General features: G+C 39.8%; 1 protein-coding gene across 1 annotated transcript in view; it reads right to left on the bottom strand.

The window, feature by feature from the left end:
• The window catches only part of GUCY2C (guanylate cyclase 2C), a 69,551-nt gene extending 49,995 nt beyond the window's left edge, over positions 1-19,556 (bottom strand). Inside the window, exons 1-8 of the mRNA XM_074325985.1 lie at positions 19,169-19,556; positions 13,596-13,708; positions 12,164-12,228; positions 7,812-8,027; positions 6,591-6,712; positions 5,052-5,148; positions 2,743-2,860; positions 858-993 (exon numbers count right to left, since the gene is read on the bottom strand). Of these exons, the coding sequence (XP_074182086.1) occupies positions 858-993; positions 2,743-2,860; positions 5,052-5,148; positions 6,591-6,712; positions 7,812-8,027; positions 12,164-12,228; positions 13,596-13,708; positions 19,169-19,388 (1,087 nt within the window). The 5' untranslated portion in view covers positions 19,389-19,556. The remainder of the gene's footprint in view (positions 1-857; positions 994-2,742; positions 2,861-5,051; positions 5,149-6,590; positions 6,713-7,811; positions 8,028-12,163; positions 12,229-13,595; positions 13,709-19,168) is intronic.
• Between the last annotated feature and the right edge of the window lie 1,090 nt (positions 19,557-20,646).

Genomic DNA, 20,646 nt, shown 5'->3' with positions numbered 1-20,646 from the left:
AGAGAATGTACATAAAGTGCCTAAAAGAACGTGGGACACAGGGGAAAATTTATAACTGATTGTTTCTCCCTCCTTCCTGGCTTCTTCAGAGGAGCAGAAGTGATCTCTTCTTATCATTGTCACACACCATCTACATTGACGCAGCCCTCAGGCTTGAGTGCTGGCTGTCTGTTGTCCTCTAAAGCCAAGAGAAGACCCATTCTGCAGTAGGATAAAGGCTTTTCAGAGTAAGGATTTAAGGCCCACTAGAGAACTCAATTATCATTGGTCTTGTTCTTAACAGAGATTAAATCTAAAAGGAAATTTCTTCATAGTATCTGGATGAGATCTGGGAAATGAAAAGAGTTTCAATAGGAGCTTGTGTGGAAAGGGAATGTTGATTCCTGTAGTTCAGAGGGATGTGCGTTGAGAAATTTTGGGTGGTATTGTCATGAGAGGTTTTGAGTTAGAGTTAGAGGGATAACACAGGGCCCCCAATCTCTGAAGGATAGAAACGGAAGTATGGAAGGACCAGTCAAAGCACAGATATTCCTCTTCTTGCTAGTCTCCAAGCTTTGTCAGGACATCACTGTGTAAAATGCCATGTGATGAGCTTGTTCATAACCACAGGGCCTCAGCTATGTGCTCTTTCTTTGATATCCAAAGATTCTAAATTCTACAGTATAAACTAAAGTCCAGTCATCAATAACAATGCCCTCAAAGTTTATAGAGTGATGTTTGCCTCCATATATTGCTCTATCTATTTCCAAACCCCTTATTTGCTTCTCAAAGTCCACCCACAAAATCCATATTTATTCAGCTTTCTGTAGAAAGTGTTAATTAGGTGTTGCTGTTGTTTGTTCTTAGGTGACCAGTACCTTCAAAGGTGAGGTTCCGAAAAGCATGAGCAAACTTGGTGGAGTTAACAGTTTCTCCATTTTCAAGAAATGTCTTCAGCACATGTCCAAAGAGCAAGACTCCATTCATGTAGGCAAGAGAAAAGTCATTTACGACCTGAATGAGAAACGAAAATCTTAAAACGAGTTCCAGAAAAGAGATTTTGGTCTTGAGCCTGTAGCAAAACTGTTCTTGGGATCAGCAGGGTGACTGGAAAGGTAAAGGAATATTAGGGGGAATGGTAGAGATGGTACTAAAAGGGACTTTCGGAAAACATTTCCTTGGGGTGGGGGTCTTTATTATTCCTGTGTCACAATGCTGTCTTCTCTTGGGATCAATAAGCTGAGAACATTGCCTTTAGAGAAGTAACTAAACACTATTGTACTTCCCATGATGATAAAATATATTATTTCAACTAGGAAGGACAACATACAGCATTCTCTTAATTCTTGTAAGATTTTATACAAAAATAATGCTGGCTTGTAGTTTAATGTTTTCATTAAAGAGTAAAAGAGAACAACAACAAAAACAGCTCCCTGCCTTTGAGTATCCTGACAGGGGCAGGAAGAGTTTTAATTGGATGATACCATTGAACTTGCTTTGAAGACAGTTCTGAGTGGGTGTTACTTCAGGCCACAAATGTTTGCCGGCGGGAACGTAAAGGAGAGCCTCAAAACTCCTCTGCAACAGTGGTATGCTGGTCTTCACAGAGTTGGGCTATGGATTAAAATGTCTGTGCCTCCCTGAGACCAAGTGAGTCTGTCAGCTAGGGCACTTTGGATCACCCACCTATGAAGAATCACACTTTTGCCAGAGTCTAGAAGCTGTGCAAGTGGTATCTGAATATTACACCCCAAAGTATATATACTAGAAAATATAAAAAGGGAATAATAAAACACCTTTCAATGGTTCCTGTATCTCTTGCCGAAATCATCATTTCACGAGATGAAAAGAATCTGGTTAAGACCCAGCCCCACCCAAAAGCCCCTCATTTTGGAGGCCCTCATTTTGGCAGGCTTGGAAAACAGACGGCTTAGAACTGCTAGTCTAGGAAAAACTGTGATGCTCCCAAAGGCACCCAACTATCCTTAAACCTCTATGGGCCTGGCTGTTGTTTGCCATCACAAAGTTGTTCGGAGGATCTTCAGGACTGCTCCTTCCTTCCTCTTCCCATTTCAGACCTGCTTTCCACTGTCTCTGAGGGCAGACTACGTTTGACAAATCCAATCACATCAAGGGGCAGTGACTGACAAAGCCTGATGTGGTATTAGTCACGGGTCCTGCATTGTAATAAGATGACCATGACTGAAGTCCAATTGGAGCTTCTTTTTTTGAGGGACAAATGCTAACACAGATGGCATGCTGTGACAAGAGGAATAAACCGGGACTCTCCTGGACAAATTTGGACAATGGGTACCCTAATTACAATAGATGACAATGTCTTAACCTAGGAATATATATTTCTAAAGGTAGAATTTTGAGGTGGATGCCAGCAGAAAGTTTCTTTAGGATATAAGAAGCTTCATTTCTTTGACACTGGTTAACTTCAACCTCCCCTAAGTTAGCAGGGCGTCTTCTATCTTCCCACACTCACTTCCATTCTGATGGTACTGAAGTGTGCATGGCTGCGCAGGTCTGGAGCTTAGCACAGTGACCTATAGTAAGACTTGTAATCGCAGGAATCCTGCTATTACACATAGTTGGTCTCAGTTAACACTTGTTGAGTGAATTGGAATGAATAAAAAAAAAATGTTCATTTTAGAATTTGGGGTCCAAAAAGTAGAATAATATCTTACCTGACAAAGAAAACAACACACACACACACACACACACACACACACACACACACACACACACGAAGCTTACCGGTGATAAATCCCGGGAGAAAGAGCTGTTTGAGGTGCGATTTTCAGGCGGCAGTGTCAGAACAAGGACATTTTTCATGTAGTCAGGGGCTGTGACATTGTCCTTGAAGTAGTCGTCACTGTGATAAAAGCACAAGTGCCTCGTGAAAACTATATTCCTCCAAAAATAGAGATGCAGCTCCTACAATTCACACAAACTCTAACATTAGCCTTGAAAGAGTTGAAAACATTTTATTTTTCCAGCAGCTAACCTGCAAAACTTTCTACTTTTCTGAGCTAGGTGTATTTTCTTCTATACCTGCTAAATTGAATAAGAGCAGTTAGGCAGCTGTGGTTAACATACACAAAGGGAAAGGAAGATCAGAATACACTTACTTCTTTGGGGGAGATTTTTTTTAAATTAAAGTTTATTGGGGTGACAATGATTAGTAAAGTTACATAGATTTCAGGTGTGCAATTCTGTATTACATCATCTATATATCACATTGTGTGTTCACCACCCAGAGTCAGTTCTCTTTCCATCACCATATATTTGAGGGAAATTTTTTGGGTGTTCTGGACATGCGAGCTGGTGCTTGCTTTCAAGGCTTAATGACCCTTGGTTTATACCTAGAAAGTCTTTTTTTTCCTTAAGTGCTCATAACAGTTTAGAGATATTGGGATGTGATAGAGAAAAACATTATGAATTAAATTTACTTATTAGATGGAAAACATAAGCATGGAAGAGCTAAACATTTTCTCTAATACTGTAAACTTCTTGACATTCGCTTATTGATCCTTGTATGCTCAGCTCCAAAAAAATACTTAGCACACTGTGGACTCTGAAAACTGTCTGAGATTGTGCTGCAAATCATGTGGTTTCTAAGCTTCCTAATCATTTGAATGTTTTAGTGTGCAAAGAATCTAGCATGTTTGAACTGCTATAACTAAGATAACCATCATTTAATATTCAGTAAGTGAACACATCTGTGTACTGAGAACTGTGTTGAATATTTTGCTCATATTATCACATCTAATCCTCAAAGTTTTCTTTATAAAGTGGACATTTTTATTCTCATTTTACAAATGAGCAATTTAGTCTCAAGATACTAAGTAATACCGACCAGTCAAATGAACCAGAAGTATCAGAATTAGAATTTGAACCCGAGTTATGTCTAGTTTCAAATGAATCTCATGATTTTCTCTCAAGACATAACCAGGTGTCCTTCAGGAATAGTGACAAAGGCATTCGATGGAGGACTTTGGCAGCTGATGGAGGATATGGTAAAATTAAAGTCACACCATCCTGGCTATGCTGAGGATGCCTCACAAAGGGCAAAGAACAGTTATTGAAAGCAGCTATCAATGTGGTTGTAGGAATGGAATGTTGATAACTTGCCCTCCTTCCTGTATTCTGCAGCTGAAAGGCTAAGTTGATTGATTAAATTATCTTCATGAACAACTTGGGGTCAAACAGGCTGGCAGTTCCTATGCTCCATTTCATTGTGAAAAGTACATTTAGTGTGGGTGAAATGACTAGGCAAATATGGGAAAGATCTAGCACAGTAATCGCTTCTGGTCTGAATACAGACAGGTAATAATTAATGATTCAGTCAGATAAGTGAAGTCATATGACCTAGCTGATTGGACAAAGGGCACAGGCGCACGAGTGATACCTTCTTTAAGCTTAATCTGTCTCAAATATTACCTTGACACAGTTAGTTTGTGGGTCTCCACCATATTAGAAGATGAGTGGTGAAATGAGGAGATGTGATTAAGAGTGATTTCTGTTCTCTAGCATTTTCTCTCCTTAGTTCCAGAGAAGTGCAGAGGAAAAGATCACTACCCAGTGACTATGCCACAGAGGGCACAGAATAATTGTGTGAATGAAACTCATTTAACTGGAACTTTCATCATAGCAAAGGTGGCTGAAGGAAAAATAATCTAGGACCAAAGGCCATTAGCAATTGAAGGGCACAGATATGGCACACTTTGGGTTATAAGTTGACTTATCACTGCCTGCAAAAAGACCTGAAAATCAGGCTGGAGACCCAGATCCTCGCAGATGAATAGACAGGTGGGTTTCATGGGTTTTTCATCAAACTTTGGTATTTAGACATGATAATGAGGTCAAAGGAATACATCCTGCTAAGGCTTTAATAAGAATGAGAGTGTGACGAAGAAGGAATGAAACATAAATTAAAATATTATGATCATACTGAACCCCTTATGAAGTTGTGCAAAGCAAGAGAAAAAAGAATGTGTCTTCTGGATATCCTTCAAGTATTTTCTTTCTGAAAGAAGAAGAGTTATTCTGAATATTATACTTACTTGAATAGATCCACCAGAATAATGACAGTGTCTTCAGCCACTTCCTGGTCACCCATGACGGTGTTGAGGAAGTGCGGTTTACCACACAAAACAATCACTGGAGGAGAGAGAGCAAGACAAGGAGAGAAATATACAATGATCTACACACAGACAAGGAGGGAGCCAGGTGCCTGACTCGGAATACAGTATGTCCATGCTACGTTTATATTTTAAGATTAAAACCAATTCCTCAAATTACTATCCCCCTCCTTTTAAAAAATTTACAGTCAGAGTAGAGCTGCATGGAAACTTGAAAAGAATTATCTAGTCCATACACTTAATTTTACCGATTGAAGGAGACCGAAGCCAAGAGGTCAAAGGGTTAAAGAACTAGTAGATGACTAGGAGATTACTAGGTCTGATAGTCAAGTTTTATGAGTTCAATTCAGTGCTTATTCCATCACACCCGGCTGGAGTCATTATAAAACTATTTTCATTGATAAGTGAAGTGTACTTCACCATTTGTAAAGTGGTTGAAAAAGATATAGTATAAGTTTACAAGAGAATTTAGGAAGTTTTCCTAAGCAACTTTCCTTAGGTTTTGTTTGTAGCTTCTTAACTCAGAACTCAGTCTGAGTGATGTTAATGATAGCGTCCAATCTGATTCTATAATTGCAGCCACACTTCACAAATGCATGATTTTATCAGTAAGAGGAGTTGGGGGACACTTCATTAGATCTTTTTATATACTGTATTGTGCAGATGAATCATAAACTCTTTAGGGACATGAATAATTTGATAGTTCTTTCTCATATCTTGGCCAATGTTTTGCAAGTGGTAGGTTCTTAATTGGGCAAATGCTTAATAATGATGGTAGATGATGATTTGAGTGATACCAGGAAATCCTGCCAAGCAAGCATTTTCCTGTAGAAAAATTTTCAGAGTTGATTCCTTTGCTCCTGATATATTCTTATTTGTAAAGAGAATTCTGTGGAAAGTGAGGCAAATCACCTAATAACTTAGTGATGATGATTTTATCCCATTAGCCTTTCACACTTGGCCTATATCTGGGAGATCATTAGGCAGGTGAAATACAAAGAGATTAAAGGAAAGTGATACAATCTTTGCTTACTTTGTAATTTTGCTTGAGGCTAGAGATCAGTAAATATATCTTCTTGGTCACCAGGTGACCAGGGTTCAGCATGTTTGAGGAATTGTCATAAATCCCATAATATATTGGATTGAGGTAAACTTAAAAACCAGTTTATTGATGGTGGGTAGTGAAAACATTTTGGTTTATAAAAGCTGGATTTTATCATCATTACTTTTATGATGTTAATATATTAGCTCAACCCTACTTTTCTAATTTCTCTCAGACAATAAGGTTTAAATCAACAAAAGAACAATATAATGGAGTTGCATGCAACTACAGATCTCCCCAAAGATAAAAAATAAATTGAGATAATAATGATAACTGGTGGTAGATTTGTCAAATGACTCATAAGGAAGCAGTAACTGTTAGAAAGAAGTGGGCAAAACATTATCTTCATGTCACATTACCATTGCTTTTCCTGTTCTTGTCCACTAAGATATCCTGAAACTCGATCTCTCCTCTCAACATATCCTTGGAGCTAAGTTTCTGAGAAAAATAGGAAACTCCAGCCTCCAGAGCATTGAGGTACCTAGAACAGAAAAAAGAGAAACTCAAAGAAACCAGCTTAGTTTCTTCACAGACTTCCATGCCATTTGCTCATTATTTACAGATCTGTCTGGCACTTGTTCATCTAAAATTCATTTCCACTATTAACACAATAGATAATACACCATGTGATAACACTGGCTAGGATTGTGGTCATCTAATTTAGTGAAAGTATAGGGCAAGTTTTAGGGAATCTTTATATAGATAGTGGATGCTTGGCGGGTCCTTTATAATGGCTTCCTGCTATTTGCAGAAGGAAGGTTCTATTTGGCTCTATACATCAGCCCCATTATCACAGAGAAGTTGAAACCTCTGAATCTACAGTACAAAAATTCAGAGTTGATAGGAATCATTTCTCTTCCTGTGTGAAATGAACTTATGTGTCTTCTAAGTTCACCCCAAAGTTTCTAGGGTGAGGCCTAAGGGTAGATTCCTGTAGTTCCCTAGATGTGCAATCCCAGTGGTGCCATCCCTCAGTCTTCTGTGTACCTTTGTGGAGAGAGACTGCAGAGCTAAGTAGCAACCTGGAAATACAGACAGGAGTCCCATCAAAGGATTCTCTCTGCCACCTTTGCTGGAGTGGAGTGACGCTTGCAATTTTATGTTAGCAATGGCGCCCATTATCCTGTTCTCTGCCTACCCCTACCTTATCCTCTGAAAAGCTGTGAGCGAAGTGATTTCTAACTACTTGTTGTAGGTATAGGCAGAAAGTACATTCTCTGGGGTCATATCTTTTACAGTAATGTGAAAGCTTTAACTCTGGCTTTTATTTTCCTTATGGCTGAATTGGGGATCATGGTACCTATTCTCTTTTCTTCAAAGGGTTTACTGTGAGGAATCAAGAAAAATTAACCAGAATGTACTTTAAAAACTAGGAAGAGTGTTGCAAATGCAATACATGCTGATTATATTTATGATACTGTGTTGCCTTTGGCCCCTTTCTTTTGTTTGTGTGTAAGAAAGTGGGCTGGTATGCACTCCTAAGGCTGTTAAAGATAGAAAGTGCATCTGATAGTAACCTGCTATGAGTCTATGGCTTCTCTCTGTGACAACTGCCAGAGAATATGAAAGATTCTGCTTACCAGAAACACTCCTCAGTCTCGGTACTATTCTTGAAAACATATGCAGTGTTCCAGGAAAAAGGTTTAAATGGGAATGTATTGTTTTCCCAAAAGTCAACCAAGAAGTACATCAACTTCCTAGCTGGAGACATCAACCTGGTTAAAGTTTCTTTGTAGTCACATGACAATCCAAAACTTCCGGCTGAAATCATGGGATACTTCAAATCTGTGTCAAGGCTATGCCAAGAGGTGAGAAAGAAACCAGTATCAGGATTAATTTAAGTAGCACAAATAAGATCCCTGTTTAACCTGTTTCAGCGTGTGGGTATAAATGGTAAGAATGAAATAGGGTCATTCAAATAGGTTTCTGACTTATGTAGGTGTCCCTCTCATACAGGTGAATTTTAAAATGACATTTATTGAGCTTATGCTATGTTCTAAGCACACTCGAGGTGTCTTCATGTATCTGTGGCTTGGTTACTCTGAATAATGCTAAAATTAGTTGTCATTTGGGCTGTCATGACATCCGGGCTGGGTCATATGGACTTTGGGGAATAGGACTAGGAAAATAGAGGGCAGGCCTTTGTAAAGTCCAAAAGATGCCCTCTACACTTTTCCCTACATGCATTGCCTTGTTTCCTGCTCTCCTGTGGACTATCTTTGAGACAGATATCAGATGAGGATTTTAGAGTTTCCCTTCCCCTGCTCAGCATATGGACCTTCTCATAGCTTCTTAAAGGTGTCAAACTTCATTCTCCATCAGGGTTTTGACAAATGCCAGGAATGCTGTTCCCTGCCCGTTTGCCTGGCTGACTCTTGCTCATCTATCAGATCCTAGATTAAATATCTCTTTATCCCTCAGGAAAACTTTCCTTGATATCAAAAACCAGGTAATTATTTGGGTGAGCATCTGTTTAATATCTGTCTCCTCCACTAGACGGCAAGCTCCATGAAGTCAGGGATCCTGTCTGGCTTGTTTACCTCAGTATCTCCAGTCTGCCTGGTTCATATGAAGGTGCTCAGTATGTGTTTGGCAAAGGAAGGACTGCAATACCCCTTCCATCTTTAGTGCTCCACTAAATGTTTCACTGGGTATCCTGCTTGCGTCTCAAACTTCTCTTGTTCACAGCTAAATTTATCTTGTATTTTTATCTCTCAAAATTATTCCTTAGTCTAATTTTTTCATTTCCTTTAGTGTTTTGAGATCTGAAAAACTTTTTGACTACTTTCCACCCCTTGCCCCAATATCCAGTCATTATCAAATGCTATTGATTCCACCTTTAAATATATTTAAAAGTTATCCTCCTTGTTATGTCAGCTGCTTTCTTGTTGAACAGGCCCTCCTTCTCCCCTGCTGACTTTCCTGTCATCAGTGTCTCCTTACGTGCTCCTGCGTTTCCTACACACTGTTGTCAATTGTCCTTCCCAAAGTTGAGCTGCTTCTTATGGAACTTCCCTGCTCAAACTTAGTGGTTAATTAAATACAACAAATCATACACGACTAATAATCTAATCAAATATGACTCTTTCATGACCTCCCAAATATAGCCCTACTTAATTTTTCTAGTTTTATCTCTATTATTCTCCAACACCTCGCTTGCATACTAGTTAATACAGACTCTCACACATTTTCTACACATCCCTGCTTTGCTTTTACACATACGTCTCCCTCTGCCTGACTGATGTGCTGATCCCCTCATCTCTACCCATTAAAATATTACCCATTCTTTAACACACAATTTATATGCCACTGACTTCACGAAGTCTTTCTTCACTTGAAGCTTAATTCACCTGACCGGAGTTGACCATTTCCTCCTGTACATCCACAGCATCTTGTTTGTACTTCCCTGATGGAACCTATCTCACTATGCCTTGTATTGGTCACCAGTGTCCTTGTCACCTTCTTTATTTCACCAGGCAGGGGCTATGTTTTACTTCATTCTCTCTATACCAACAAAACTAAAGTGTTTCTTTGCACATGGCAAGTCCTCATGAACAATGAATTGGTTTCCTCAAGCCTCCTTTCTTTTTGGGCACACTCTATAGTAGTATCAATAAGTGGTCAGGAGTGACGTCAGAAACATGGTGGCATGCATGCTCCTTGATGTCTCCCCTTGAAGTCACAACAAGTTGAACAGCTATAATTCAACAAAGGATTCCCTATGCAACACACAAACACATCTGAGAGACCCATGCATTGAAACATCTGAAGGTAGGTGAATTGGGGTGAGCAGGGGAGGAGGGAAGGGAGAAGTGTAGAGATGGAGACTGGGGGATGCAGCCTGGAGCTCACTGTGATCCCAGGAGAGGAGAGGATTGAGACTATAGGTGCACCTTCTGTGGCCTCAGCAATTCTGCATGAGGGATCAGCATATAATACAGCTGACCCAGCAATCGGGGCGGAGACCTCGGGACAAAGACCAAATACAGAAGTACAACAACTGCAGTCTAACAGCCCTATTGTCCGGCAGAAGACAAAGCCACAGAGTCTGGCCACCTCCCACACCCTCCCAGTGTTAGCAGCGGGCTCCAGAAAAAAATGGTAGCAGTGTTAGATTAAAGAGCAGAATATCTACAGCCCTGAGAATGGGAGAGATAGTTTCTGAGCAGCAGACACACACTGAGGCTGATCCCAGTGACAAGGAAGGAGTTATAGGGGTGAAGCAGCTGTGGTCTGGCAGTCACCATTCCTTGGAGGAGAACAAAGCCACAAACTAGCCACCTCTCTCAACCCACCCTGCCCCCACCTTTCATGGCTGATGACAGGGGCACCCAAAGCTCCTGGGGTGTACACCTACGCCTCTGGCTGCAGGTGCTGCAGTGAGATTTCAGGGGCTCAGAACCCCATCAACCACCACATCCTCCCATGGGGCTGGTGCCCTGAGACTGAGGCAAGAGAAAATAAAACACTCCAGCACTGCCTACTGGAAAGAAAAAGAATAACACACAAAAAAAATAAAACTACAGATCAATATTTCTGATGAATGCAGACGTAAAAATCCTAAGCAAAATACTAGCAAATCGAATACAACAATACATTAAAAAGATTATACATCACAATCAAGTGAGGTTCATGCCAAGGGCACAAAGATGGTTCAACATATGCAAATTGATCAAAAAAGAAAGAAAGAAAGAAAAACTCATCGACACAGACAACAGTTTAATAGTTACCAGAGGGTAAGGAGAAAGAGGGGGTGGTAGAAGAGGGAAAACGGGGTCAAGTATATGGTGATGGAAGGAGAATTGACTCTGGGTGGTGAACACAAAATGCAATATATAGATGATGTACTATAGAAATGTACACTTGAAATCTATATAATTTCACTAACCAATGTCACCCGACACATTTAATAAAAATTTTTTAAAAAGGATTGAAAAAAAATAAGTGGTCGGGCAAGACGACAATTGGGAATGAGTACAACGAAGAGTAAGATTCTGTATTTGTCTCATTTTGGTATGGAAGATGGGCTTAAAAAGTGCTTCTGTGCTGTGTGTCTACAGTGTGCTATAGGCCGGAGCATCAGAGTCCGTTTGGACAGCCGGGTGTCAGGTGTGAGAAGCAGACTTTGCAAAAGAAATTTCAGAGGTCGAATGTTTGCCCTCCGAAATCCATTTCAAGGGGTCCTTCAGCATAGTTGTTTCTGACAGAAATATTTTCATTCTAGAATATATTGGAAGCTTCTTTCTAAGTGGATAAGGGCACTGTGCAAAGTACTTTAATATGTTATTTACATAATCCTCAAATAACGCTATGAAATAAGTACCCTGCTACTTTCTCTACTCTTACAGACTGAGAGCTGGAACAGAGCCCTGCTCATGCCCTAGGGAGCTGCCCTTTTTTGTGTTTCCATACTCGGCTCAAACCGTGTTTCCCTGAAAATAAGACCTAACTGGAAAATAAACCCTAGCATGATTTTTCAGGATGACATCTCCTGAACATAAGCCCTAATGCATCTTTTGGAGCATTAATATATATATAATATAAGACCCAGTCTTATTTTCAGGGAAACGGTATTTTGTGAGTATTTCCTTGATTAAACTTCTCAAATTATTCAAAGTCACTGTCTTCCCTGTTACCTGCCAGGACTCTGACTTTTTTTTTTTTAACCTATACCATGTTGCCGCTCAAGCTCAGGTGTTAGTAATTAAATCTAAACAGTTACTGTCATTCCCCCTACACTGAGAAAAAGGTAGAGTTATCTGGATAGAGGAATGATAGTTATGGACTAGTGACAAAATACGAGGGCCTTAACACCCCTGATTGTATTGCCTTGACTAGACTGTTGTCTGATAAATCATTTAAACACTGATGTCCCATCTTGACTTCAGTTCACAGCGGCATTGAAACAACAGCAACAAAACAAACTACTTACTACATCTGGAACGTGGAATATGTACACGAGGGCCCCATGAGGACACAGCCCATTAGTTTTTCAGTCTGTAGAAGGAAAAAAAAGAAAAAAAACACTAATACCTAAAACTGAAAAAAATTAATCAAAGCAAAAGGAGGAGCAGAGGGAAGGCTCCCAGAAGGTTAGAAAGTGGGCCGATTAAGATGTTAGAAAGGAGCAACATATGGTACCTCGGGCTGGACAAGGGGCTGCTAAGGGATAAAGAAGTCTGACGGAGAGGCGGTGCAGTGGGTGCAGGGAAAGTACTCCATTGAAAGTGAGCTAACTGCAGGTGAACCGGAATTCTTTTTCAAGAGGGGATACACAGTGGTGGAATAAGGAGTAGCAGTGGGCACATGAGTAATATCTGTAGGCCAGAGTAGGGAGAAACTAGTTTTGGAGATGCTTTGGAGGGAGTGGGCAAGTTTCAGTTCCAGGGAGAGCTACAAAGCAGGGCTAAAGAGAGCAAATTGCTATATGACCAGTTGGGTGCCAACAGAGCTTATTTCTACTATTTCTCAAGGGGAACGTGATAAGGAACATCCCGTCCTTGGTTTTAGAGAACCAGGTCATACATCCCTCTGTAGAGATCCAAGGAAGAAGTGCACACTCCTAGAATCGTAAAGTGGCATTTATTAAACCGCCCTTGCTCACTCCTCAAGTTCCCAAGATTGAGACTGACTGCTGTAATCAACCGCTCTTCCTGACATGGGCGTGGCCTATCTGGTTGGTGTGATGTTATCGATTCAAGTTTTGAAACCATGGCTCTGCAACCAGTGCCCTGCTTCATGGAGAGCCTTTTCTTAGCTTTCTGTCATAAAGGGGGTGTCTCGTATACCTACTTGCCTGTGGAGAACTTGGAACACTCTCTAGCTCCATAAAGCTCTGGTTGGGGCTGACACTTGGGAGGAGGGACTGTGCAAGAATCTCTCCCTTCCCATCTCTACCCTTTGACGTTACAGTTACTACTTCAAATTAGGTTTCTGATTCAGCCCTATGCAATTAATCTGTGACCAAATATATGTTGATGACATGAAACAGAGATCTCTGGTGTAGAGCTTTCAAATATATTTTTAACAGGGCACTTCAGGTATTTCTTAAGGGACACAAAGGAAACCAGTTACTATCAACATTTCAATGTAAAAATTTTTTAAACAAAGTAATGTCCCTAAATACCACTAACAGTGTATGGGTGGTATATAGCTGAGGTGCACCCCAGTCTCTTGGATTCCTGGAGGGCCCTTGTCACTTGGGAAATATATAGAGATAAAGTTAGAGTACCCGGTCTTCAAATCACTCAGCTGTGTGGCTAGAGGTGACGTGAGAGAAGCTCACGGACAGGTACCCAAGTTTCACACGGTGATGGTCCTGTGCCAAGAGGGTGTGAGCTCCATCTACAAAGGCAGATACTTACTGAAATTTTCTTGAGTATGTCGAGGCCTTCACACGTGCTACTCCGACAGTCATTTGTCTTATAAAACTCACTGTCCGAATAGATAAATCTAGCTTCCACAGTCACATTTATGCCTGTTATCCAAAAATGAGGGAAAAGAGAAAACTAGTGTTATTTTCCAGTAGTTCATACCAGCCAGCCGTGATATTTACCTTCTGCCAATTGATCCTGAGGAAAAATGGATATCCATTTTCAGACCTAGGAGTATTTGAGCTCTGAGTTCTTATATTACTCCCGGTCACTTCTTTCCTCTCTCTGTCTGTCTCTCTGAACAGGTTTATTGAGGTGTAATTGTCCCCTCCCTAAAAATCACCCACTTTAAGTATACAACTCAATGATTTTTGGTAAATATATGTATATTTGTGCAACCATCTCACAATCCATTTTAGAACATTCTTGTTCTCTTCATCCTCTTTTCACAACTTTAGACTCAGCGAGTCTCCTCTACGGGCCTGAGGAGTAATAGGAAAGCAGCGACACAGACATTATGATACTTGTTCCTTCATGTTCCCAAGGTGCTGGTTCTGTTTGCTGCCAGTGTGCACATTTGCACCTCTGTGGTTTGTCCTCAAAGCCAAAGCGAACTGTGCCACCCCATTCCTACCCAGGATCTTTGGATAATGGATTATCTTCAGATGAAGGCAAGAGCACTGATGGTAATATCATTGGGTATTGCTAGGCACCACATTTTGGAAGGGAACAGAGAGAGTGCAGAACCATTTGACCAAGCTCTGTCTCTTAGATTTTATTCTCCTTCCAATAAAAAATGTTCAGGACAAATGTCTGATTCCTCAGCAGAGAAGTCTTTGATTTTGCCAAGCCCTTATACAGGAAGCCGGGACACTGCAGCTGCTAGTCTGGTGGCATAAGTGATTTTCTAGGTGCTCTTGCATACGCCATTTAAATTGTTCTCACTTGGTTCACTCACATGTAAAATAGGATTAAAACCAGGTTTGTCAAATGTGGTGATTTTTAATTTCTTCAAAAGAGTAAAGGATGTCAACAACAGAAGTTATTGTTCTTCTGAACATCCAAATTAGAATATTTTTAAAGATAGAGACCTGTTCTTTTGGAAAATGGAAAAGTCTTTGCACTTCTATAGCCACCTCAGAGAGGTGTCTACCAACCAGAGAATATTTTATCTCTTGACTTTTTGTTTTTTCTTTTCTTTTTTTTTTGGGGGGGGGTAAATTCAAGAACACTTATTCTGATAAATAAAGATGGCAGCACTTTGTTCAGTAAGACTAGCCAAATAGGCGAGGTCAATGGAATAAGACCAGTCAGAGAAAATTAATGGAAGAGGTAGGGTCAGTGATAGGTTGAATAGCAATTAACGCTTGAGTGTAGCTACGTGCCAACCATAGTACATTATACCCTTTATCATATTCAATTCTCATAACAATAGAGCGAATATAGGGTATATGAAGCTAAGGGATTAGTATGAGTGAGGCTGTAGTGGACCTAGAGCAATGGAGAGTACATGTGGAAAGTAGTAGAAAACTGGGATGGAGAAGATTTTAGAAAGCAGCAAGAGGAGTCAGGAAGTGAAGTGGAGGCCAGTGTATAGTCATATGATGAAAACAGGGCTTCAGGAACATAGCCACACTTCCACTGTTACTGTATAAGTTAGTGCCTCCCCTTCAACCTCCTGTCACCATGAGGGAAACTGAAGAAGACTCACTTTAAAATCCTAGAGTCGAGGCAGCCCATGAAGGGCACAGCAAAACCCAGTTATAAATCCTGCACAGGGTCTGGGAGAAGGGGAACTAACATCTATTGTGTGTGATCATGGACAAACAACTTCACTTCTGGGGCCCCAGTTTCTCATCCATTAGTCATAGAACAGAACTGGATGCTCTCTATTACTATATGACTAGCATTGGGCTATGGATGTTTGCAAGCATCATGTCACTTAATCCTCCCCTGACTCCCATGAGGTTAATATTTTATCTTCTTAATTTAAAAATGAGAAAATGGCGGTCTAGAGAAGTATATTAACTTGCTTGGAATGGAGCTGGGTTTTGAACCTAGGGCAATCTGATTCTAGAACCTGATTTGCTGTAGAACAGTTCTCAAAGTGTGGTCCATAAACTCCAGTGGTACCTTTAGACTCTTTCAGGATGTCCAGGAGGCCAAAACTATTCTCATAACTATGTTAAGACATTCTTTGTTTTTTTCTACTCTCCTTCTCTCATGAGCATATAGTGGGGTCTTCCAGAGGCTATATAATATGTATTATTTCAACAAATAAATGCAGAAGCCGATATGAGAATTCAGCCATTTTCTATTAAGCCTGACATTAAAGATTTGCAAAAATGTAAATCAATACCACTTTTCTCACCTATTTTTATTCTTTGGGTTGAGAAATACAGGTTTTCTTGACAAAGAAACTTTATGTTAACAGAGAAGTGTTTATAATTGTTATTTAAATGAATCAATAAGCAAATATTTAAAACATTTCTCAGTTTTCATTTCCAATACAGTAAATTCTGATAAATGTAACTGCATAAGCCAAACTCTTCAGAGCCCACAATTATTTTTAAGAGTACAAACAGGTCTTGAGATCAAAAAGTTTGAGACCCACTTCTGTAGAACATACTGTAGTATGTATGCTGCTGCCTCTCAACATTTTATGGTTATGTGAACTGTTTTGGTTTCATATGCCTTTTATCTTCCCCAATCCTAAATGATTTCTCAAGAAAATACCGAACATTTTTCAGGCAATGGAATGAATTCCATGGAACGACAAATCAGAGTATAACTTTTAAAGTAAGCAGTTACTCTAAGTGCTGTTTCTCATCCCTGTCCTGCCTGCCTGCACTCCCACCCTACCATGATATCTCAGTCCTGGGAGGATGGGTGGAATGCCATAACATATAGGGTGATCTCAGAACCCTCTCTCTCCTATCTAGGGCTTTGAGGATGGGGTTGGATCAAAGTAAATCTGGCCTTGAGCGCTGGAGTCTAGGAAAGGGACCTCCTCAACACATGAGAGAATGTGGAGGGTATGGACCAGGTGTGTTTAGCCATGGAACATACATCCAGGAGGAGCTGATGTCCTAAACTTAAAGGAATTTCATTTTTCCACATTTTCCACCAAATCCTACCTATTCTTCAAAATCCACAAAGGTTTCCTAAGTGCTAGGAAAAAACATTGATCTCTTCCATTTGGACATCACCCACAATATTTGAACTCTTAATTTTCTACAATTTAGCCCTTAAGTGTATTGTCATGGAATTTTCCCCAAATACTACTACTAATAAATTTTCCCAAATAATAAATAATGTTTAGGACATGAACCTATCCTTCCCTCACAATCTGCCCTTTTAAAATTCATTATGCATTAATATTCGTCCAACAAAAAGCATCAAGTGCAAAAATTTGGGTATCATTGTTTATTCTTTCACTTCCCCCAAATCTTCCACTCATTTATTCCATTCAACAAACCTCACCATTAATGACTCTATTTTACAAGTGAGATGAGTGAAACTTCGAAAGAATAAATAACTCACTCAATTAGTAAATGATAAAGCAGGAGTTGAAATTCAGGTTATATAAGTTCACAGATCAAGATCTTACCAATACATTTTACTGTTTATTTTATGTGCCTGGTAACTTGTTTTCCTAAAAGCAGCAACAGCATAGCAACAACTATAACATTAACATCCTCAACAAGACCAACAGTAACAGTGACAACAATAAAAACAATTGCCATTTATTGAGTTCTTACTATGTTTCAATCACTATATTCCATACTTTATCTGAATCTCCTCATTTAATTCACACCATATCCACCTGAGGTAACTGCTATCTATTGTAATTTTATAGGTGAGGTTACTGAAGCTCAGAAATCTTGAGAAACTTCCTCAAGGTCACTAAACGGTTGGCTAAAAGGCTGGAATGTGAACCAAGAGCTGTCTGATTCCAAACCACTACTTCTAACCATAATGTTCCACTGCCTTATTTTAATGAGAAAGTTTGGTTAAAGGTGGATAAAGATCTTACAGTGGCAATATGATATACTGTTTTGAATCAGACAGATACTGTATGAGTTTGAATGTCATTTGAAACAGACAACCTGTTTAATTAACTTCAACAAAGTTATTAAACCTCCACTATAAAACACTGCCAACAATGTCAATCTTACAGAGCTGGGGTAATTAAAGAGATTATATATTTTACCTAGCACTTTATAGGTATTCGATAAACAAGGAAACCAAGGCTCAGAGAGACCAAGGAAAATCATTCACCCATGTCCACAGAGAGTTCTGAGGTAGGGACATGAATCCAGGTCTTCAGACTTTAAATCAAAATGTTCTTTCCATTATTATATACTACCTCAGTAAATAAGAAGATTTTATTAAATGACCTCCTATTTCTGTCTATTTACATCTGAATTCAGTCTCAGACATAATTGAAAAAATGTATACTGCACAAAAGAAAGTTATTACGCTTATGTGATGTATGACACCTGTTGTTATTACCACAGAATTTTAAATAGAGAAAATTTAGAGATGCCTTCCTCAAAACCATAATTAACCATTAAGATACATGAACTATCATTGACTCAGTAATGATCCTTTTGGTAATCTAGTCTCGAAGAATGAGAAAAAAACAAAAACATGAAAATGTTTGGTGTAGTATTTTTAAATAATCATGAGACATTAAAAATAATAGCATATCCTACAATACATAATTATTAAATGATTTGGGAGAACATCTACTCCAAGGGATATTATATATCCGTTCACATGGTGCGATGAAGATTATGCAGCTATAGGAAAGTCACTTGTAAAATAATGTAAAGTGAAATCAGAAGGATATAAATTTTTTTCTGTGGCATAGTGATCCCAACTGTGTTCTTAAAAACAAGAAACTGAGAAGCATGTGAAAAGATACTGGAAACAGCCGGGTGGCTAGAAATTATCAGGAATGATATTTTTTTCTTCATTCTACATATTTTATCTAAGTTATAAAGTTTACTTTAATAATTAAAAGATAATAGTGAAGAACTGCAACACTGAATTTGATTGCAAATTTAACATATTGACTATGTTTTATAATAATAGCCACCAGAGATGTAAAGAGTGAACAGATGGATTAAAAATCCCAGAGAAAGATTTGGCATCGGTATGAATTTCACTCTCTTAATTCAGCTTCTCAACTGGTAACCTGTGAAATCTCAGGTCCAGACCAAATCTTGCCTCTGAGCAGCAGCAGGAGAAAACATGATGCCTCTTTGAAACTAAACAATAGATCTGGTTTTTATTGAAATGCCATCTGGGGCATTTCACCGCTGTGATCACCTGGTATTCCCTGATGGGGGCCATTCCCAGAGCAGGGTGGATTATGAGTAAACTCACTGTGGTAGGACTCAAATCCTTCTCTCTCCCTTGAAATAGACAGCGGGTGTGGGACAGGCCCTTAGAGAAGGTTGGGTGATCAGGCAAAAAATGCTAGGTCTTCAATTAGCAACCCTTTGACCCCAGAAGTGGTAAAAGGGAGGAGGAAGGCTCTGTTTCTATATTCTTACCATCACTATTCAGACGGTTTTTCACTATTTCCATTCCCTGATCCACTGTGTCTTTCAAGATCTTCAGGGACGACTCTGGGAAGGCCGAGTTCTTCATCATTAGGACGCTCATCTCGTAGCTGCCATTCTCGCATGTCTGTTTCAATACGGAGGTCTGGGACATGAGTCCTGGAAGGAGGAGAAGTGAACACACAGCCAAGCCCAACAGTGGTGTCTTCATGACTTCGCTCACCTCAGAATCATACTCCTTGTGTTCACTTGTTTTACTTTGGGCTTTTAGGGACACAGAAACTCCAGCTGGACAACTTCTAGCTGGGTCCCTCGGTCCACTCTTCCCCACGCTCCTTTCTGGTCATGCCCCAGTCGTCACGTGGACCATACAATAAGCCAGCTTGCCAGTAATTAGCAGCTGCATTATGGTAGGCGATAAACCAAAGTTCACTTTGTGTGTTTGCTCACAGAAAGATCAGAGTTATAAACAGGGAGATTACCTGGGCCTCACCCAATAAAAATACATCAACTTATGACACATCACTGGGAAGATGGAAGAGGGAAGTATAGTATATACATAAAAAGCTTGGTAAAATGGAAAATAAGGTCAAAGGGCTTACAGGGACTACTTTTGTTTAGGTTACAGCTGCACATTGAAACTGAATCCTTAACTACAAAGAGCTGTTTTTCAATCACCCAGTCAGCAACCATTTATTGAGACTTGACTATTTGTTGGTCATTGGCAAGGCATGGGGCATACAGTCATGAACAATGTTATATTAATGTCCTCATGGAACATACATTCTAGTGGGGAAGACAAACATTAAACAAATAATTATTAATAACCAAACTCAACAAAGAGAAAAAGTGCAGAGTGTGTAGGAAAATGTGGCAGATTACATAACCTATGTTAGAAAGTAAAGGAAGCTTCCCTGAGAAAGAATACTGAGCAGAAATTAGCTGAATGGAAAAAGAGCAAGGACATGTGAGGCAGGGGGACAGCTTATGCAAAGGCCCAGATATGGAAAGTGGCATGAATGTTTCAGGAACTGAAAGAGATACACTATGGTTGGAGTGGCGATACCTAGGAGTCCAGTGGCAAGAAAGGATGCCAGAGGAGTTGGCAGGGTAGGCCAAGGGGTTTCCTATAAGCCATTAAGGATTTGGGACTTTATAGGAATCAAGAAAAGGATATGATCAAATGAATATTGTAAAGACCACTTAGGCTGCTAAGCAAGGAATGACCTGGAGAGAGGTGGGAGTGGGGACATGGAACAAGTTAGGAGGCTATTGCTGTGGTCCCATTCAGAGGTAAAGGAAGCCTGGATGAGAGCAGTGGCAGTAGAGATGGGTTCAAGAGATATCAAAAAAGTATAATAATGAGACTTGATATTTTATTAGATTTGGGGCATTAGAGACAGAGCGGAGTCAATGGTGATCCCTGATATGCTCAGCTGGGTAGATGGGAAAGCTGTTGACTAAGTTCT

The sequence above is a fragment of the Rhinolophus sinicus genome, linkage group LG02 (assembly GCF_036562045.2).
Source record: "Rhinolophus sinicus isolate RSC01 linkage group LG02, ASM3656204v1, whole genome shotgun sequence".
Classification (NCBI taxonomy): Eukaryota; Metazoa; Chordata; class Mammalia; order Chiroptera; family Rhinolophidae; genus Rhinolophus; species Rhinolophus sinicus.
The sequence above is the reverse complement of the archived record's forward strand: the minus strand, read 5'-3'. Positions and strand labels throughout refer to the sequence as shown.